The sequence below is a fragment of the Mytilus californianus genome, unplaced genomic scaffold (genome assembly GCF_021869535.1).
Source record: "Mytilus californianus isolate M0D057914Y unplaced genomic scaffold, xbMytCali1.0.p SCAF_10, whole genome shotgun sequence".
Classification (NCBI taxonomy): Eukaryota; Metazoa; Mollusca; class Bivalvia; order Mytilida; family Mytilidae; genus Mytilus; species Mytilus californianus.
In genome coordinates, this window is record NW_026262582.1 from 32,639,754 (window position 1) to 32,661,076 (window position 21,323).

The 21,323-nt window shown below is 32.1% G+C and overlaps 1 protein-coding gene across 5 annotated transcripts; it reads left to right on the top strand.

The window, feature by feature from the left end:
* Positions 1-494: 494 nt before the first annotated feature.
* LOC127717960 (uncharacterized) lies at positions 495-19,478 on the top strand. 5 transcript variants are annotated; one of them, XM_052223840.1, is made up of 7 exons: positions 495-553; positions 11,103-11,170; positions 11,708-12,028; positions 13,334-13,449; positions 13,948-14,131; positions 18,361-18,465; positions 18,921-19,478. In XM_052223840.1, exons 2-7 carry the CDS (start codon positions 11,119-11,121, stop codon positions 19,004-19,006), a joined length of 864 nt encoding a protein of 287 aa, XP_052079800.1. In that variant the 5' UTR covers positions 495-553; positions 11,103-11,118; the 3' UTR covers positions 19,007-19,478. The 5 variants fall into 5 exon arrangements, 2 of the variants coding, with proteins under 2 accessions (XP_052079800.1, XP_052079801.1); XM_052223841.1 differs by having other exon boundaries at positions 11,708-11,812; XR_007989487.1 differs by lacking the exon at positions 13,334-13,449.
* Positions 19,479-21,323: the final 1,845 nt, after the last annotated feature.

Genomic DNA, 21,323 nt, shown 5'->3' on the forward strand with positions numbered 1-21,323 from the left:
GGATAGATCATCAAAGTAACAAAGTAATAAAGTATGGTTTAAACTCAATCTATGAGCAATTCTTATCAAATCCAGCAGTACAGAATTGGGAATATTACAAATTAAAAAATCCATGGTCTCTCTCCAATTGAAATATAGGGATACATTTCTAAAATTATATTGTTTGTAGTGAAATGTGATATTCTACATCCAAAAAAAGGGGATGCTTTATTTATCTAAGTTGCTTGTTTATTTTAAAATAAGAGTTACTCTTCATGTACGTAAATTCGATTTATATATTACTGTTTATGTCTCAGTCAAATATTTATGATATTGAGCTTTTAAATTTTAATTTAAATTTTTACCACTATTACCACATGGGAAAAACATCATTGTAGGATTCACACGACGATATGTTCAGGCTATTGATTGCTTAAAATACCCTATCATCAAGGGAAATGTAATTATATATACTTGTCACGAACAATCAATTTCGATATCAACCACGCAAACATAATTACATAGACTTGTAATTGTATTGATAAAATGTCGGACCGATGAATACACAAAGAAGGTAGGTTTGTTGATGTTAAGGCTTATTGTTATGATGTTAACTTGAAAATATTTGTTAAACTATGAAAAGTAATGGTTCGATTGGAATAACAAAACATTTTTTGACAATTAAAATGAGAATGCATGCATGAAATGTTGTTAATTCTGTTTAATTAAAGTTTCGGTAAAATTATGACATTATCATGGTAACGTAGACCTTCTTGAGGAATCTATCGAATTGATTGGTATACATGTAACTCATGCTCGTAATGTAATTGCTTCGGTGCAACGCAACGAACTACTAAGCAAAACATAGAAAACTACATATTTAGCAACACGATCCACACAACAAGCCGCAAGTGATCTCGGGTGCTACGGAAGGGTACGCAGATCCTGCTCCACATGTGTCAACCATCGTGTTGTTCATGTAAGTACGTTATATACACACCAGGTGATTAGTTCATTCGGCAATTCACATTCGAAGCAAAGAAGACTGAATTGTGGTTACGACCATTGAAATATGCAATTTGGGAAACATGTACTGTTTCATGTTTTCTATACACAACACAATAATGGGAAATCAGTTTATGTGTTTCCCCAAGTAGTACCGATTGTAAACTTGTTTTTATTTCTGTTAATTGCTCTTACTTGGCCTAGTACCAGAATTTCCTACCACAAACTTTCAATTATTCAGTGAGAGGACATCGTCTGTATAGCGGAATGTGAAGTTATATGATAATACTAGCTTCTTTTCGATCTTCCTTAGAAGCTCCTGTGTAAGGTCTATCTCAAATTAATAAAGGAACAAATCAAAAAGAAGAGGAGCACATTTGGTTATCATTGGAATGTAGAATATTTTTTGAATAACACGTCCTCCGAACGTAACATATATGTGTTCAATTAAGAAATCAAGCATTTTGACAATGTCAGTTGAATCAGAGTGGTTTGTTACAAATTACGATTTATTCCTCCGTAAAACAAGATATTTTTTATTTACGCTTTCAATTTGTCTTTTAGTTTGGAATAGGGAATACTTGTGTAAAGGGTAGGCAATTCAATGTTTTAATACTATTGTGAGAGGAAAGAGACTTCGAGTGTCTTTAAATTCTAACAAATCTTTGGATCTTGTTAGTATTCACACTGCCCAATTTAACTCTTAAGTCCGGTTTTGATTGCTAATAAAGTTAATGATGATTGTTTAGAAAAAGGTTTTGTGGAGCACTTGGGAGACCCAGCAATATAACGTTGTTTGTAACACTTATGTAATTTAGGTATCCAATACATTGAAGGAAGATCCAGTTCTTCATCTTTGGTTGAAATTCCAAAGGAACATGGAAAGGATCTATGATTATGTATATAATCTTCTCTTTGGTAAGTGTTGTTGGGGTATATGCTGAGTTTCAAAGTTAATGTTCAATACTTGTCTGTTGGTCTCTTTCGTTTTTCTTTTTTTAGCCATGATGTTGTCAGTTTATTTTTCTACTTATGAGTTTGAAATTCCCTTTGGTATCTTTCGCCTCTCTCTTAATTCCGTTATCAAGCAGTTTATATAATATGATTTACATACCAAAACAATGCTGTTAGGGATTTACCTGCGGGTGTCACGAAATAGAAGTTCCTTCATAATATTTGTTCCAAATGGAAAAAATATTCTGGAATATTATTTCCTCTGGAATAAATATTACAGTATATGTTCCTAACGGAATAAATGGTATAAAATATTTGTTCCAACAGGAACAGATATTATGACATTGTTTATAACAAAGTTTCCAGTGGAACTTCTGTTAGGCGGAACACATATCCGTTGACATTTACAGATCGATGTAGCAAGTGTATTCATAGACCCATTCCTGTTTTTTTTTATTTTGATATATATTAACGACCTCACATCCCTAACACACTCAGAAAACGTAACTACGTACTTTTGTTAAACCCATTGCCTGGCATTATCCTCGACTGAATCAATCAGTATTTTGAAGTTGTGTTTCCTTTGGTTGATGTAGGCTCACAATATTTCGAGCCTTTGGAGAAAACATTGCAGACAAAATTGTTATTCACAATGTTCACGTTATCTGTTATAAGGTGGCCAGTCGAATTATAAATTAATGCATGGGGAATTCGCACAGGTGGAATCGGAAAGTTTAGTCTTGAAATCCTCAATATTCAGATCCTGCAACACGCGTTTGTAATCAAAATCTTTAGTCACGATTGTTTTGGTAAACGGATAAGAGATGATAGGTACATACTGATCTTTAAAGAAAGGATATATTTTCGAGTGAACTAATTTATGACGAAGGATATAACAAAAGGGCTGATTGCGTCGAGACCTTTGATGGCAAAGGAAAGTTATTAGAAATGATACTTTTTCCGCTTAATATTTTCCAATGCGAATCAGTCTGAAAAGGCTATGACTAGCAATATCCAAGTTCTAGAAGTTTGTATTCAAAGGTTATACAGTGTTCTCCTTACATAAGTTGTACAGAAAATGAGGTTTTGAGATGGGCAGTGAATAAAAGTTCCAGCGAATGTGATAAATACCCAACAGCTTCTCTGTATAAATGAGAGAAGGTCATTTCTAGAGACACCATGGAGACAAGATGATGTTTAATGACGATGACCATGGCTGCGTTGGGCGGTTTTCTGCTCTTGGTCGGGTTAATGTCTCTTTGACACATTCCCCGTTTCCATTCTCAATTCTATTTAAAATATCCTTCACATTCACCGAGCTACATGAAAGACTAGAAAAATATTTATTCCACCATTTTTTTTCATTGCAATCATATGATGTCTCATTTCCCAATTCTCGAATCCTGTAGTTTTCCCTTGGTCTACGGAGATGGTGTTGCAGGATGAGGATGCAAACTCGCATAGATCATAAAGACATGGTTGAATGATCAGACTGATAAAAATGCTAGTAAACAATGTTAAAGTCAGAATGCGAATATATATGTTCCAACTCTTTTAGGTCATTTTTTAGTAATAACAAACAAAAGAACTATGTCAATTGGACCTGCTTTGATACGATAACTGCAATTGAATTTTTACTAGATAACATTTGTGTTCGCTATGGAGATTACGTCTATCGTCAAGTTATCGGAATTCCAATGGGGACTAACTGTGCAGCACTTATTGCGGACCTGATTTTGTATTGCTATGAGTTACAATTTATGACTAAAATCAGCAAAGACCCATCGAAACAAAATCTGATACAAAAATTTAAAAACACTTTTAGATAATTGGATGATATATTGACTCTCAATAATGACGACTTCAGTATGTACACTAAAGAGATTTATCCTGCTGAACTGACTTTAAATAAAGCTAATACTAACAATGAACACTGCCCTTGCCTGGTCCGTGTAACACTTATCAATTAAAAATTTAAAAAAAAATTCAAATTTTTGTTTTTTGGAATTTTGATAAAAGTTTTGAAACATCAAAATACCCAATTTTTTGAAAATTTTTGAAATTTTGAAATTTTCAACAAAGCATTAAAATTTAAAAACCCTAAATATCATTTTAAAATTTGATAGTTTAGATATTTGATCAAACTTTAAAAGTACTAAACTTAACGTGTAGTTTTGATTATTTCATTTTTTGAAAGTTTTATCTAATTGATTTTTGATTAAGATATTAAAAATAGAAAACGGGCGAAAAGAGAACATACGCATCATTATCGCGTTTGGTGTATCTGTAAAGTGCGAAAAAAAGCGGAACGAAACGAACGAAACGAAAAGTACGAAATGAAATGAACAGTTTTACTGTTACTTAAAAGTTAATGTATAAAATAAAATAAGAGGCAGACAGTTGTAAGCGGTGAAAAATTGAATAACAAAATAAATATTTCTCAAAAGCGGAGAATTCATTTTAAAACAAGAAACACGGCTCTGATTATGATCCTTCTAAGGTAGGAATAAAAAACACGAAATATATCATATAATTCTTAATTGCAAAAAAAATAATTTAAAGAAGAAGTCGTTTTTCTTTAAACAAATTGGACATCACATGAGATAACAGTTTCCTGAAATTTTAAGGTTTTGAATCTATTGAAAAAACACATTTTAAAATAATTTAAACCTGCATCAAACAGATTGATTTACTTTTAAAAAAATCTCTAACATAAGCTTAGTGTTTTAGATAATTAATTCAGATTTGTTGGTTTTCCAAGCGCCCATCATTTAGGAGTAACAGTGAAAACTGACCAACTCGCAGAAAGCCAAATAATATGGTAGGGTTGAGTATGTATATATTTTCTACTGTACTTTAAGCAATAAAATGGTTCAATACACGTGTGTTCCCTCGAATTTGATTTTAGATTTTATTGTTTTGCTTTACGACTTCCATGGATAGATGGGCGCTTAATGTACAGCGGCAACTATTACATAAATATGCAGGCTGAAAATAATGTTTATGTTGTATGTTTACATGGTATGAATGTTTCAGCTTTTACAAGACTAGCACGCTGAGTTGGATGTTTAAGTTCTACCTTTTAATATTATCCTGTCTCCAAGCTACTAATATTTGATCTAATTCTTAAATTCAGCGTGTATAGCGGATAGCAGTGTAAAATAGATTTCAGCAACCTCCCACTTTCGAGTTTATTGCGACACCATGGATTCAGTATTCCTACCGTACCAATACTTAGAACTGAAATCAATGATAAAAGGCAATATTTGATCGTGATGCAATCGATAAAAAATGAAAGCAACACGATAAAAGTTGCATGCGTCCGAAGCGCTTTTCTGGATTTACCTTCACCAGGAACGTTCAAAAACCGAATATTTGAAGGCCAGTGATTTATAAGAACCGAAATAGTTGATTAAAGCTAATGATGATTGTTCAAAATGTACGTTCAATGATTTCATCTGCCGACATGCTTGTAGATAGTAAGAAGTCGTAAAGCAAAACAACAAAATCTAAAATCAAATTCGAGGGAACACACGTGTATTGAACCATTTTATTGCTTAAAGTACAGTAGAAAATATATACATACTCAACCCTACCATATTTTTTGGCTTACTGCGAGTTGGTCAGTTTTCATTAATACTCCTAAATGATGGGCGCTTGGAAAACCAAATAGTTCTGAATTAATTATCTGAAACGCTAAGTTTATGTTAGAGATTTTTTAAAGTTAATTAATCTGTTTGATGCAAGTCTTTCCAAATTATTTTTGCTATGAATTCGGCTCAAGCCGGTGCTAGGGGGCGTCTTAAACTTGCAGTGATGTGAGAGTTTTGTTTGCTCCGTGTTGAAGGCCTCACTGTAACTTTGAGATGAATAATAGCAATAAAAGCGCTGTTCTTTTGTTTTTTGTGTGTTTTTTTGCTGTGCATGAACTGATTTTGTGTCATGGATGGATATCCCATATTCTTTGTTTTTCTATTAAATAGGTTTAAAAAATGTTTTTTTTTTTCAATAGATGCCAAACCTTAAAAATTTCAGGATACTGTTATCTCATGTGATGTCCAATTTGTTTTAAGAAAAACGACTTCTTTTTTAAATTATGTTTTTGCAATTAAAAACGATTTGATATCTTTCGTGCTTTCTATTCCTAACTAAGAATGATCATAATCAGAGCCGTGTTTCTGGTTTTAAAATGTATTATCCGCTTTTGAGAAATTTTTATTTTGTTATTCAATTTTTCACCGCTTACAACTGTCTGCCTCTTGTTTTATTTTATACATTAACTTATAAGTAACAGTAACTGTTCGTTTCTTTTCGTTTCGTTCCATTTTTATTCCGTTTTGCACTTTACAGGTACCCCAAAAGCGATAATGATACGTATATTCTCTTTTTTCGCCGGTTTCTTTTATTTTTAATATCTAAATCAAAAATTAAAAAAAAATAAACTTTCATAAAACGAAATAATCAAAACTACACGTTAAGTTTAGTACTTTTAAAGTTTGATCAAATATCTTAACTATCAAATGTTGAAATGATTTTTAGAGTTTTAAAATCTTTATTATTTGGTGAGAATTCCAAATTTCAAAGATTTTCAAAGATTTGGAATTTTAATATTTTAAAAACTTTGATCAAAATTCCAAAAAAACTAAAATTTGAAAACTTTTTTAGATTTTGAATTGATAAGTGTTACATGGACCCTTGCCTGGATCTTGATATCTATATCTTAACGGAAAGCTTAATACCAAAATTTACGATAAAAGAGATGATTTTTCATTTCCTATTGTTAATTATCAATTTTTAGATGGTGACGTTCCTTTGTCACCATCTTATGATGTTTATATATCTCAACTGGTTTGATTCGCTCGTGTATGTAACAACGTATTTGATTTTAACAATAGAAATCTCTGTATAACTGAAAAAATTATTACACCAGGGTTTTCGATATCACAAAAGAGGGACAAAAGATACCAGAGGGACAGTCAAACTCATAGATTGAAAATAAACTGACAACGCCTTGGCTAAAAATAAAAAGACAAACAGACAAATAATAGTACAGAAGACACAACATAGAAAACTAAAGACTAAGCAACACAAACCCCACCAAAAACTCGGGGTGATCTCAGTTGCTCCGGAAGGGTAAGCAGATCCTGCACCACATGTGGCACCCGTCGTGTTGCTTATTTTATTACAAATCCGGTAAATAGTCTAATTCGGTAGGTCACATTCGTGAAAAGGGAAGGGTATTGTAGTTACGACATAAGGAACATATCCGATATCATCTGTGAAACGGTTATTCCTTAACGATCAACCAACTCGTGATGGCGTCCGTAAAATTTATGAAGGGTTGATTTCAATTTCACCATTTGGAACTCTTGGTTTAATAGCTTCCTTTTCAGCAGTAATCCTCTATCAAGGAAATCATGATAGGAAATACAAGCCCGGGAATATCGTATCAATTGGGAGATATATACTCCGTATGCAGGCGTTGCTGGAATGTTGCTACATAGAAATGGAAAGTTCACAATTGGGAAGCTGAAATCATAAACTAGTAAAAAAATACTAAATTTTATCATCGGTACAAGGACATCATTCGTAAATATAAATCAACATGCAGACATCTTATATGTTCAAGTATTGCACATCCAATATTTTATGGTAATATTCTATACAAAGCACAAACATGTCGTCATTCACCTCAAAAGCTAACCAAATCTTTAAACAGGCTTATTCAGAAGGAATATAGTTACGATACTGTTGTCAGGCCATTAAAGATGGTATATTTTGGAATTTATATTGATTTACTCATAGGGTCTTTGCATCGGAAATAAACACATTTATTCTGAGACCAGTTGTTGACATGATAGGCGTTATGTTCTCCTCATATATTTTATGATGGTATGATACTTAACCCTTCACGGGAGGGATTGTACTTGATTTTCATATGATGAAGACATAATCTTTCAATCAGTTTAATTGAGGTCTGGAACTGGCATGTCAGTAACTGCTAGTAGTCCTTTGTTAATTTATGTATCATTGTCATTTTGCTTAGTTTCTTCAGTAAATCTGTTACCTATTCTGACATTGGACTCGGACTTCTTTTTAACTGAGTTTAACTGTGCGTATTGCTGTGTGTTTGTTTATTCTACATTGGCTAGAGGTAAATCTCACAAAACATATTTAACCCCGCCGCATTTTTGCGCCTGTCCCAATTCAGGAGCATTTAGCCTTTGTTAGTTTTGTATGGTTTTTTAGTTTTAGTTCATTTATATATTTCGGAGTTTAGTGTGACGTCCATTTTCACTGAACTAGTACACATTTTTGTTTATGGGCCAGCTGAATCCCGCCTCCGGTTGCGGGATTTTCTCGTTGTGTTTAAGACCCATTGGTGACCTTCGGCTGTTTAATGCTCTATGGTCGGGTTGTTGTCTCCTTGACACATTCCCCGTTTCCATTCTCAACTTTATTTGCACTGGTGTTAATTACTGATTTATGGCCGAACAAAAGTTTATTAAGACTTTCTTTCGTTACATATACAAATCCGCTATGTTTACATCCTAATCCGGAGATGAGATTTATTGATTTACAATTCAGTTCATCCTAGTATAGTAAGATGTTTTTGGTAAATTGCTAGTAAATTGGGTATCTGTTATAAATAATGTAAATGTATTGCAGTTTTAGGTTTAACACTTAGAAAACTAGAAATTGTTTATTCATTAAGGTCAAACATGTATTGTATTAGAATTTTACACGAACGAGTGCGAAGAGTATTCCTATTGTCATTAGTATGATAATCTGAATGTGTCAAATGCGAGATATGTGTCGTATCTGATATCAAAGGAACACCTTTAGTTTCAAATTAATATATACTGCAGTGGACTATTTTACTCTCCAATAAAACTACCCAATACTAAATATTTGGCGAGGTATTGAAAAGAAACTATGCGGACAAAATTTTGACTTGTTGATCTTTTGCATGCTGGAGATTTTGTCTTTTTTTATTATAGTTGTGCTAGAAATAGTGTAAAATGAAGGGGGGGGGGGGGGGTTAAACTATGAGTAGTAGATCGTATTTGCTGCTAAGTTTTTTACGTTTAAAGCTGTAGTCTAAAATGAGGGTCTTAATGGGGTTTACATAATAGAGAATAATGGGTAAAATGTGCAGAATAAATGGCCAAAACAAAACAAAAAAGACAAAAATGGTGCGCTAAAATATAATGAATAGAGAATAATAGACAAAAAAATTGAGGAATACAGAAAAATGACCTACAAAATTAAAGAATACAGAAATGAAGGATCCCCACCCCCTAATCCAGACCCTCCTATATTTTTTGTTTTTCGTAAATTAGATAAAACAACTTATAAAGTGGACTAACAGTTTTCGTTTCAGGCAAATACATTGAACGAACGAATGAATCTTTATTGCAAAAGCCTAAACATGCTATGGCAAAATTAACAAAATATATTACATGATATAAAACATGGATAGACAGCAGAAAACAATAGTAAAATATTATGACAAATGTAAAGTTATGACACTATATGAGATCTAATATTCCATGCAGTTTTTATATACTTACACAATTTGATAGTGAAAGACTTACTCAGACGCTTGATTTATATACAAAAATTTATAAACATTAGGCCAAGAACAATTATAATTTGGTTAAAAATTGTGTTTGTACAGATCTTTAAGCTGGACAAACATGGTAACTACCACAAGGAGTTCACTGGTGATTTTAGCTATTTTAATTGAATTAATATCTAATTTTGTCTAGCTGGTTAATTTTTCTTTCTTATTGGTTTCTCTCTATCGTTTAAAGTTTTCAAGTTTTATTGATGTCAAACACAAAGAAATCAATAAAAATCATCATTGTAGTTCAAACAATCCTATAAGGGTCGATTGGTAATTTCGACCATTTGACTACTGTATCTAACAACTTATATACATGTAGCTGATTATTTTTGCTGTTGAAAGTTGTTATCTATCTATTATAGTTTTAATTGTACAAAGAAAATATCCAAAAATGGGTTAAAATCGTCATTGAATCGTTTACTCACATACGGGGGGAAAATGACGATTTAAGTCATTTATTAATAATAATTTTCCGATCATTTTCGCTTTCAACAACAGCAATTATTCCCATTTATATATCTACACATTTATTTGTAGATCTTGTTTTGTTGCTCAATTTTATTGTTTCAAATTTAACTCGTTCTATAGCTTCCGAAATGATAGATAACACAAGTTGCAATTTGTATCAATAGTAATTAAAGGACAATAACACTCAAAGGAAATCAACTGACAATCTCAATCATCTTGGTGTATTTGTAGATATTATTCTGCTGATCGCTCTTGGTGTTAACAATAAGTCTCTTTCTACTACATTGGTAGCTTCTACTTAAAGGTCAAAATGGATAAAAATTGTCATTGAGGATAATAACTCATATAAAAAATTTACATACGATTTCAGCTATGCTTGAGAAAAATAACAGACAATAAGTAATTTAAATCTTGACAAAAGGAGCAGTTTTTAACTTCCAGAGTGTTTCTATCTATACATTTAACAACGTCATTTGCACTATTGTTAATATCTGATATTGCCCGAATGCATGTGCATTCTGGGTTAGAACGTTAGACCACTCAATATTCTTTTTCACTTAAAAAAAAATAAATGCATGTGTCTATTTGGTAAGAACGCGAAACCACTCAATATTCTTTTTCACTTAAAAAAAAATAAATGCATGTGTCTATTTGGTAAGAACGCGAAACCACTCAATATTCTTTTTCACTTAAAAAAAAACCCCATAAAGGCATGTGCCTACTGGGTTAGAACGTAAAATCCTTTATGTAAATTGTACGTTCTAACACTGTATCATGCATACTGCGTCAACTTTTAATTCATCGCCCTGATCACTAAATTTCAATTTATTAAGTCATATGTAAAAATCGTAACTTTGACTTTTTATATGGAAAGTAAAACCATGTATAACAATATATAGATATTGTTAATTTAACTTAACACAATTCTTCCTTAGAGTCTTGCACTATACATGTATAAATCTCGAAATCAATCTAAAAATCTCAAAATAACATTCAACTGGGATAAGGTCCAATTTCTCTTAAAATCTGTGATGAATAAACGAACGAACATTCTTTTCTTTTTTAGCGTACAACCGACATGAATGAAGATCAATTACCAGTTGCTTATATTTTTCTGCTTTAACGTGGTTGCAGGTTAGACGAATTTAAAGATTTACACAAGGACTTTTACACCCCCCCCCCCCCCCCCCCCTCCAAAAGAAAAGCAGAAGTCGTGTATCACAATCGCAACAATAACAATCTTTTCTTTTCAAAGTGTCACAGATAAGTACACATAACACTTAAAATGTTAAAATCAGAGTTCATAATTATTTCCTTATACATGTAATTAAAACACTTATTTTCGTACAACTTTAATATCTTGATGTCTTTGTGTATGCACACAGTTTAACTTTCCAAGAGACTTGTTTGATAGATCTTTTTATGCAATTATTCCGTTTAACATTTAGCCAATCCGCAAGATTTCCATGGCCGAGAAGCGAAAAAAAAAGGGAAATTAGGTGATTGATTCTATAACCTTTACAAAAATAGCAAAGATACTTAAATAATATACATTTTGTTAAAAACCATGTTTTTTTAATACTATTTTGAAGCTTTACTATAGCAATAGCTTATAAAACTTAGATTCTTCAGTAAATTTTATAAAAGTATAAATTTGTTCTTTATTTGCAGATAGTATCTCATGGACTCTTTTAAATAAGCCAGCAATATTTGGCAACAAAGTTAGTCTGAAATGTCATCTCACATCAGCGTCTTTATGTTGCGACAGTTTTGCACGTAAGTGGTCTGCTGGAAAAACATTTGATTTAATCATACTGAATGGAGTTTCATCAAATAAAACCAAGTATACGGAAATAGTGGAACATAAATATAATATTTCTACCCTTATCATAACTGACTTCAATGAAAAGGACGTCAATATACCATACGAATGTACATATGGATTTGAAACGTTCAGCAAAATCTTAGAACTGACACCAGCAAATTTCGAATGTGAGTAGCAAGTAGTTGTTATTGATATTTGATAATGCAGAAGAAGGACAAAAGTGCTGACCTCTAAACCATTTTTTTTAGAGAAGTTTTTTTTCTTATAACCCCGCAGACTTAGGTCAGGGACATATAGTGTTACCCTTATCCGTCATTCTGTCATTCCGCAACGAACAATTATACGGACTTTTGTTTTAAACGCCTTCAGATATTGAGCTGATTTTTAGTATGTGAGTCTACTATGATGAGTTACATGTCGAGTTAACGTTCGGTTCCGCTCTGCTGATTTTTGCAAAAATTAAGGGCTTTGGACTTTGAAAAAATCGTGAAAATCCCATTACTGTTTTCATTTTGATATTGATGAACAACTTCAAGTTGAAATTGAATTTACATATAGGACACATACAGTGATCACAGGTCAGTTAGTTTGAGACCTGTAGTCCAAAGCTTTAAAACGGAAAAAAAGTTTGCTTGCAAAATTGTCTTAGCTGCATTTATCCCATTTCAAACCAATGATTCATCTTCTTTCTTTTAATTCTAGACTGAGGGGTCGACTGGATGATTTACTTGTTGATTGCTTTTCAGTCAGCGAGTCAGTGATATTTGTAAAAACCAAGATTAAACGGTTGTGTTATTTCTGTCAGATAATTTAGGAACATCTATATTCGTATGGAGCTTCAGTAAGAATATTTTCAACAAAAGAATCTGAAACGTTATTATCTTGAAAAAATGATAGTCCTAAAAAACATAAAATAACAAACATGACATTTCTTCATAGTCAATCTGAACAGCCGTTTGGATTACATGTGACCCTTTTACTGATGTTCAGCGCAAATTTCCTGTCAATTTTAAATAGGTGTATCAAATGTAAAGCGCATGTGTCCATCACGTTTGGAGCTCGCGTGTCTCTTCGTGATACAGCTTAAATGCACAAACCTATTGCGCCCTTACGTATACCTCATTATCCTATTTTTCATTTCACCAATTGATGCCTTCCGTTGGTGTCAAAAAATAGTAAAGTTATGATATAGGCAAAGGCACATACCGTTTGCTGATTTTAGCTGTAGAACAAAAGGACATTGCGCTTCAAACTTGATAGACACTAAGTGACTTCCACTTTGAATATGTTAAACGTATTCTGAATTGACGGGACATTTGCACTGTTCACATGTATACCTTACGAACTGTTCAGAAAAGACTTTGAAAAAAGAATTGCATTTAAATGTAATACGATATAACAATGGGATGTGATCTTTTAGGTAAATTAAAGCTACCAGTTCAATCATCTTTTTGATATAACTTTTCTTATAGTTCATCCTGTTGAACAAATTCCTGTTGAAATAGATGTTGACGAAAACCACAGTGCTGTTTCTAATATCACATTCAAAACTATTTATCCTGCTCCAGTTTGTTCAGCACTAGAAGATGTAAGTTTTTGCCGCGTTAAATAAAAACAATAACCACACCGTTTAACTGAGTGTACTCGTGGCCAACCGATGATGCATGTTGGGAAAAAATTGTCAACGGTAACGTATACATGCATGTACATATGTATGTACAAAAAATGTATGTATGTATGTATATACAACACTGTAGACAAACAACTATGATTCAAAGAATATGTCAAGGCCAACATTTTTATTGAAAATATAACAAAAAACACAATCTTTGTATAAATGTCTTCATCAGAAGCTTAAAGTTTTTGTTATATGGAATTCACAGCTCCTTACATATATTTTCTCTAACTTAAATGGAGAAAAAACAACACGTCTAAGAAAGTGGATTTTCTAAAATACTCAGTCATATCTATCCGCTTACTTCACAGTCTAGCTTTTATAAATGGAAAACAATCTCTTTTATTTTTATCGATATGTTAGTCTATGATATTGATCGCTCACATTTTGTTTATATATATATTTGCACAGGTAAATAATATATCCAGCAAACTATTTGTAAAAACAGATAAAAAAGGAATGTTTTTCACATCAAACATCTTGTTAGTATATGACGTGAGCAACAGCTGTTATAGTAGTAGAATCATCTTAGTACAATGTATTATTGGCAGAACAACTTTGACAATTGTAAACAGTACAATATCATGTTCACAAGGTTAGCAAAAGTATTATTTAGAATTGTTTTTTCTTTAATGGTACAGATGACAAATTTAAGAAACCACTAAGTAGAATGTATTTTAGTGATGGTATTCATAATATATCAGATTATTACATGTCATTTTTCATATCAGATGTATTATCAGCCCAAGGTTCAATATCAGCCCAAGGCATGACATGTTATGATCTTTTCGTCATATGCTTCAACAATGGAAAAAAATAACAGTTTAATATATTGATCATTTCAAGTGGTTCTCAAGTAGAAGTTCAAAAAGTAAAAGTTTACGGACGACGACGCCAAATGTAATAAATCCGATATGAAATCTTTCTATCATATGCCTCAACAGAGGAGAAGAACAACAGTATAATATATTTTTATATTCATGATAAAACAAAAATTCAAGAACACAAAATGAACACTGTTTGGAACTTGAAGTCAACATTTGTAAAGGCTTGCTAAATTATGCTGGAAACTTTGAAAAATGCATTTCTTGTATCATTTGTTTTGCATTTAACATTATATATTTTTCTGTTTCCTAATATTTGTTTTTTACGCTACTTTGTTATGGTTTTTACTGAAAACGTACCATTGAGATGTATTTTCCGGAATTTGCCAAGTAACGCCGGAATGCCTTGCGATAACGGTACGGAAAGGCATGCGATAATAGCAGGACGCAGTTGATAAATTTTTCATATCAGCCCGCTAATCACCATTTCGGAAAATATGGAATTCACGTAAATCAAATTATATCATCAAACTGTTAAAATTATAAGTTATTTACTCTAATTATATGATAATATTGTTAATCGTCTTGAACATGCATGAACTATTTGCCACTGGAAGCTAAGCAAACAACAATCAATCAATCATAATATTGTTTGCACTATTCGTGTATGGTACTACATGTACGTCAATTTATTTTCTTTCTAAAATCATTTATGTATATGTAACATCCATATTCAATAAAACCTTTCTGGTGATTATTTCCAATCATTAAGAATACTTTGTGATTAACCACAAAAGTTTTGGCCGGTTTATTTAAAGAAACTAGCTGTAACGAAGTATAAAAAATGCCCACTGACACCGCCAAAAGATTAACATGACAATAAAGGCTAAATATTGAAGAAAGGTGTAAAGTGTGTTTCCTTTTTGAAATCGATTTAAAACAATTGGAACAGGTGTAAATGCATAGAATATATAGAATATAAAAATCTGGTTTCTATGTTGATCCAAAATTGTCTGACGACTTCTTTTTGCAATTTTTGCCTTTCAATGTCGTTTTTTTAAACATTTTTGTAATTTTGGCTAATATTTGGAAATTTTAATGGAGAGAAACTGCAAATGAATAAAATTGAGAATGGAAATGGGGAATGTGTCGAAGAAACAACAACCCAACCAAAGAGCATAAAACAGCCCAAGGCCACCAATGGGTCTTCAACACAGCAAGAAAATCCCGCAACCGATGGCGGGTTTCAGCTGGCCCCTAAACAAAAATGTTTACTAGTTCAGTGAAAACTCCAAAACATATAATTGAACTAAAATTAAAAAAAAACATACAAGACTAACAAAGGCCAGAGGCTCCTGACTTGGGACAGGCGCAAAAAAAAAAAAACGGCGGGGTTAAACATGTTTTGTGAGATCTCAACCATCTCCCTATATCTCTAGCCAATGTAGAATAAACAAACACACAGAAAAACGCACAGTAAAACTCAGTTTAAAAGAAGTCCGAGTCCGATGTCAGAATAGTTAACAGAAGAAACTAAGCAAAATGACAATGATACATAAATTAACAAAGTACTACTAGCAGTTACTGACATGCCAGCTCCAGACCTCAATTAAACTGACTGAAAGATTATGTCTTCATCATATGAAAATCAAGCACATTCCCTCCCTTTAGGGGTTTAGTATCATACCATCATACATTATATGAGAAGAACATAACCCGTATGATGCCAACTACTTGTTTTAGAATAAATGTGTTTATTTCTTATGCAAAGACCCTATGAGTGAATCAATATTAATTCTAAAATATGCCATCTTCATTGACCTGACAACAGTATCGTAACTATATCCTTTCTGAATAAGTCTGTTTAAAGGTCTGGTTAGCTTTTGAGGTGAATGATCTATTATCTGCAGGATTATATCTGCAATTAAGTCAACATGACCGAAATCGTCAATCGACTAAAGTTCCTTTTTTCGGGTTATTTTCCTTGATAATAAACAATAACTGTCTTTTGATTAGGTAAATATGTGGTTGTATTGACTTGAGAAAACACTGTTACTCAATGAGGCCAAAACCAAAGTGGGTTTGTTGGTTTCCTCTGACAAAATAGCATAAGCATGGAAATATAACTAGAAAGGGTTTGTGTTTAACAACATGTTTAAAAACTTTAAGAAAATAGGATAGTTTTTATATAAAAAAATTCCTCCAAGGTTGAATGGGGAAAAGAAATATGGTCACCCTTGGTCTTCTTCCGACCGGCGGTAAAACCCTTGACAAAGTGGGACGTCCGTTTGGCTGTGAGGGATGTACAAGTACGCAGCCGCGTCCGGTCAGAGTTGGGACGTTAAATCCGATATCTCGTGAAAAGATAATGAATGCCACGGTCTTTGGAGGTTAAGCACCTTGCAAAAACTTTTTGAGGGGTCCGTAGGTGTCCTTTTGCAAAGCCAAATGTCTGTCCTTATCAAATATACCCTCATTGTCCAGTGGTAGTCCAAATATTCCCGACCTTCATCACGGACGGCCCCTATTATAAGACATTTCTGTTGCATTTATTGTTAATTTGTTCTCCTCCTGAACATGCATGAAATAATCGCCATGGACGTTAAACAACCAACAAACAATCAATATATAAACAGTTGACGGTTAAACATCATTGACTTTCAAATATTCTGAAGGTAGATTGAGGAAAAAGTAAAATCACAAAAATACTGAACTCCGAGGAAAATTCAATCGGAAAGTCCCTAATCACATGGCAAAATCAAATGACAAAACACATCAAACGAATGGACAACAACTGTCATATTCCTGACTTGGTACAGGCATTTTCAAATGTAGAAAATGGTGGATTGAACCTGGTTTTATAGCGCTAAACCTCTCACTTGTACGACAGTCTTATCAAATTCCGTTATATTTACAACGATGCGTGAACAAAACAGACATTATAAATAAAATAGTCAAAATATGGGTACAACAGTCATCACTGTGTTACAATATCAAAACAAACAATTATTTACAAAAAAGCACAAAAGCATCTATCAAATTAAAAACCACATTCATTGCTTCGCGTGTCTGACGTCAGAAAATGTAAACGTCACATAAGAAGAAATTTTGTCATTCAATGTTTATTCAAAACAATTTTATAATTTCACATGGGGAATGTTGGTATACAGGGTTAAAAAATCAAAAGTTATGTTAGAATTAATTTCAGAAATAGACCGAGATTTAAAATTGTCCAGAAGTTCTTTAGAATTTTTAAGAATCCACATATGGTTAATACCACTACGCGAGTAAAATAAATTTGTCGTTTGTCGTTCAAAGTATTTTCAAATTTATAATAGAACAATAACATAATGACATATAATAGAACAATAACATACTATTTGGATGCATACAATTTATAAAGCGTTGATTTAACTATTTATCTATTTTACATATTTAAGAATGCTCATCAATTTTTTTATTAAAATAAACATGTAGATAATGTTTACAATGGTTTAATATATTAAACATATCGTACTAAAGAAATCGTTATAGCTACAAGAGTAAAGACATAAATACGAAATATACAAGAAATGCAATAATTGGGATTAGAAAACAAGAGAACACTCACATTAACACATGATTAAGTTAAACGATATTTCCGTATTATCTTAAATATTTACATTTTTGTATTTAAATAGTTGGTTAATGTAACTAAATACAGAAACAATTGGTGAATAAACATAAAAAAAAGAAACATTATCAGCATGCAATTGACCTTACCCAACATATTTGTGTAAAATTAATATATATCTTAATTGAAACTTCTTCAATGTTGATCACCTCCAAGTAGTGTTGACATTTTAAATAAATATAAATCAAAATGTCAAAAATTGTGTAACAGTGTAACAATCCCTTTTGAATTATATCTTCAATAAAAGGATACATAAATCTGACTTATGTTAATTTAGACACGGAAATAACGATTATGCTAAGTGGCGTTTGTTTATTTTTATTTCAGCACCACCGACTGGGCTGATTTGGAAGCCCTTATTGCTTTCGGTTGTAGTATGTTTATCAGTAATTTTGATTGCGACAACTTTAATCTACTACTATCGAATAAAATGTAAGTTTTTGAAAAGCAAACTTTTTTTAAAATACTATATGAGCCGGGGATATGATTCCTTCATAGTAGACATATTTACTTTACAATTAAGCCCTTCTTTGCTTGTCTTATGAAGTGTAGGACTTAATGAATATATTGATGTATACATGTATCAACTATCGATATTATTTTATATGTTAGAACATAAATATCATGTATTCTCTCTCAAATCATAAATAATACATGTAGCTTTAGATTACATTTTGTTTTAAATCCCATTAATAGTGTGACCGTATTTTAGCTGTAAATTGTGTAAAGAACATCTAAAAAAAGTTAAAATAAGCCCAAACGTTTAGTGCTTTTGGTGGTTTTCTTCTGTGGTTATTTTCAAATAAATCATTGAAGATAGGGAAGGAAGTGTATAATTGATACTGTTTTTCATTGATTATATGTATTGTTATCGGTCTATTTTGTAGGGAAATGTTTGAAGTATTGTCGGCATACAACAGAACAAAAAGAATCAAATATCGCCATGATTAACCGAGTACCTGGTACAGAATGACAATTGTGTTTTATAACCAAAACATTCCTAAACTAATGTTTACTTAAATGTTTTATGGTAGGGAAACAATTCTGCCTCACCAACCTACTCCGATTCTAGCAGTTATATTGCATAAAAGTAAGCCTTGTGCAGTATATTTGTCAGAGATACAATGCACCAGCGTAGATATATTTAAAAGAAACCGTGAACCCAGAGGGTGTATCGTATCTTTTTACGAACTACCGTTATCCATTGTGTTTCGTACTTACTATTCTACGTTATGACGAATTTTTCTAATTACATTTCTTTTCATATTTAAACCCTATAGGTTCTAGTGAACTCTAAGAATCACGTGTTTCTATAGAATTGTGTATCAACACCACTCTTTGTTAGAAGGTTTTTTGACAAAGATGCATACAAAATCGGACGAATTTACAGTATAATTAAGAAATAAAACGTTTATCAGTGACAAAATAAAGTACAGTAGACTTTTTTATAAGTAACATTTTTTCTTACATTTTGAGGACGTAGTTTTTTTAACAAACAACCAGCATCCTTATGGGAACAGATTGAGCTACTCTTCTTGCCGACTTGTTCCTTTATTCAGACGGGACAGACTTCACGCAGGAGCTTCTGGGGAAGGTAAAATGAAGAGAGCATTATCCTTTAACTTCATGTTCCGCTATACAGATGATTTCCTCCCACTTAATAATCTAAAGTTTGGTGACTATGTGGAATATCCCCTCGAACTTAAAATAAAGGATATCATAGATACAGTAAATCTGCATCATACACAATCAATGACGGTTGAGAACGAAACTTTATGACACAAGGGATGATTTTAGCTACACAATTATGAACTTTTGATTTCTATGTAGCAACATTCCAGCAGCGCCTGCATGTGGAGTATTAACCTCCCAGTTGATACGATATTACCGACTTTTCATAACATGATTTACTTGATAGAGGGTTGCTGCTTACATGGAAGCTATTTAACAAAGAGTTCCAAATGATAAAGTTGAAGTCATCCCTCGAAAATTTTACGGACCCCATCGTGAGTTGGTAGGCCGTTATCGAATATCTGTGCAGCAGATTATCATGGATTTGTTCCAACTGTCGTAGCCACAATCCCGTCCACTTTCGTTTGATTGTGAATGACATTACTGAATGAGACAGATTTGTACTCCCATACAATACACAACAGGTGCTATATGTGACGCAGGAACTGCTTACCCTATCGAAGCACTTGCGTTAACCCTCGGTTTTTGGTGAGGTTCGTGTTGCTAAATTTCTAGTTGTCTATGTACTATTGTGTTGGCTTCTGAGTCTTTTCGTCGTTTTTTTTTCGCCCTTGAGTTTTTCTTCGACTAGAATATAATATGATGTGCATTTATTTTTTTGTCGTCATTATTTTTCTACTTCTTTATCAAATCTTATGAGGTAAAGAAGTTTTAAATAAAGTATTTATGTCTGATTAAATTGAACACCTTAATTTATTCACTTATTATTATTGCTTTGAAATATCAGATATATATAATTATATATAATTATTGTCTACTAGGGACACACAAATCACTTAACAACTGTGATTTAACTCTTAATAATGTCATATATTGAGTCTTGGTAGTATTCATAATTTATCAATCTTAAATTGTAAGCATAATCATTAATATTATTTAATATTATGTTAATAGTATTTGGATTTAGAAATATAAATTTTACAAATGAGTGAATCATATAAACATTCAACGCTTTTAAAAAGAAGCTGTTAAACTGGTGACCCAAAAAAATTAAAATTTTATTACACCAATATCCATGCGCTCGACAGGTATTTTCCTTTTTTTCTAGAACACAAGTTTTGAAAACCAAGAAAATATGTGTTATTACAGAAAAAAAAACCTATACAGAAAGGCTTTTATAATTTATAACTTTTATAAGACAATATTTGAAGAGAGAGTAAAAGTGTACTAACAAAATATATAAACTGAAACTTTAAAGAGAGGAAAGGTTAATTTTTTATTCAAGTTTTATGAAAGTAAATTAAAGATTTAGCTTATTATGAGCGTTGTCATTCATGATAGATAAGATTACAAAACAAACATCAGAATAATGTCATTATTGTATTTTCTGTAAACGGCAGCAGTCCTTTTGCGCTAATTGTTATTTTTGAGATGTATCATATGCGCCAAATAAAAGTTTAGCAAGGTCTATGAAGTGCGCCAATGCTCGGAATTTGTCTGTGCCTATTTACCTGTACATATGTGTATCATACATACTAATTGTTAATGAAATTAGTTACCTTAAAAAAGGTACAGTTGATGGTCAAATGTTGCTTCAA

What these genes read in the sequence shown, in the direction of transcription:
- LOC127717960 (XM_052223840.1), top strand. Translation starts at nt 11,119, where the DNA reads ATGAAGATCAATTACCAGTTGCTTATATTTTTCTGCTTTAACGTGGTT. An exon ending in CTGCTTTAACGTGGTTGCAG is followed by an intron (nt 11,171 to 11,707) that starts GTTAGACGAATT and finishes CTTTATTTGCAG; the next exon opens with ATAGTATCTCATGGACTCTT. An exon ending in CTACTACTATCGAATAAAAT is followed by an intron (nt 18,466 to 18,920) that starts GTAAGTTTTTGA and finishes TCTATTTTGTAG; the next exon opens with GGAAATGTTTGAAGTATTGT.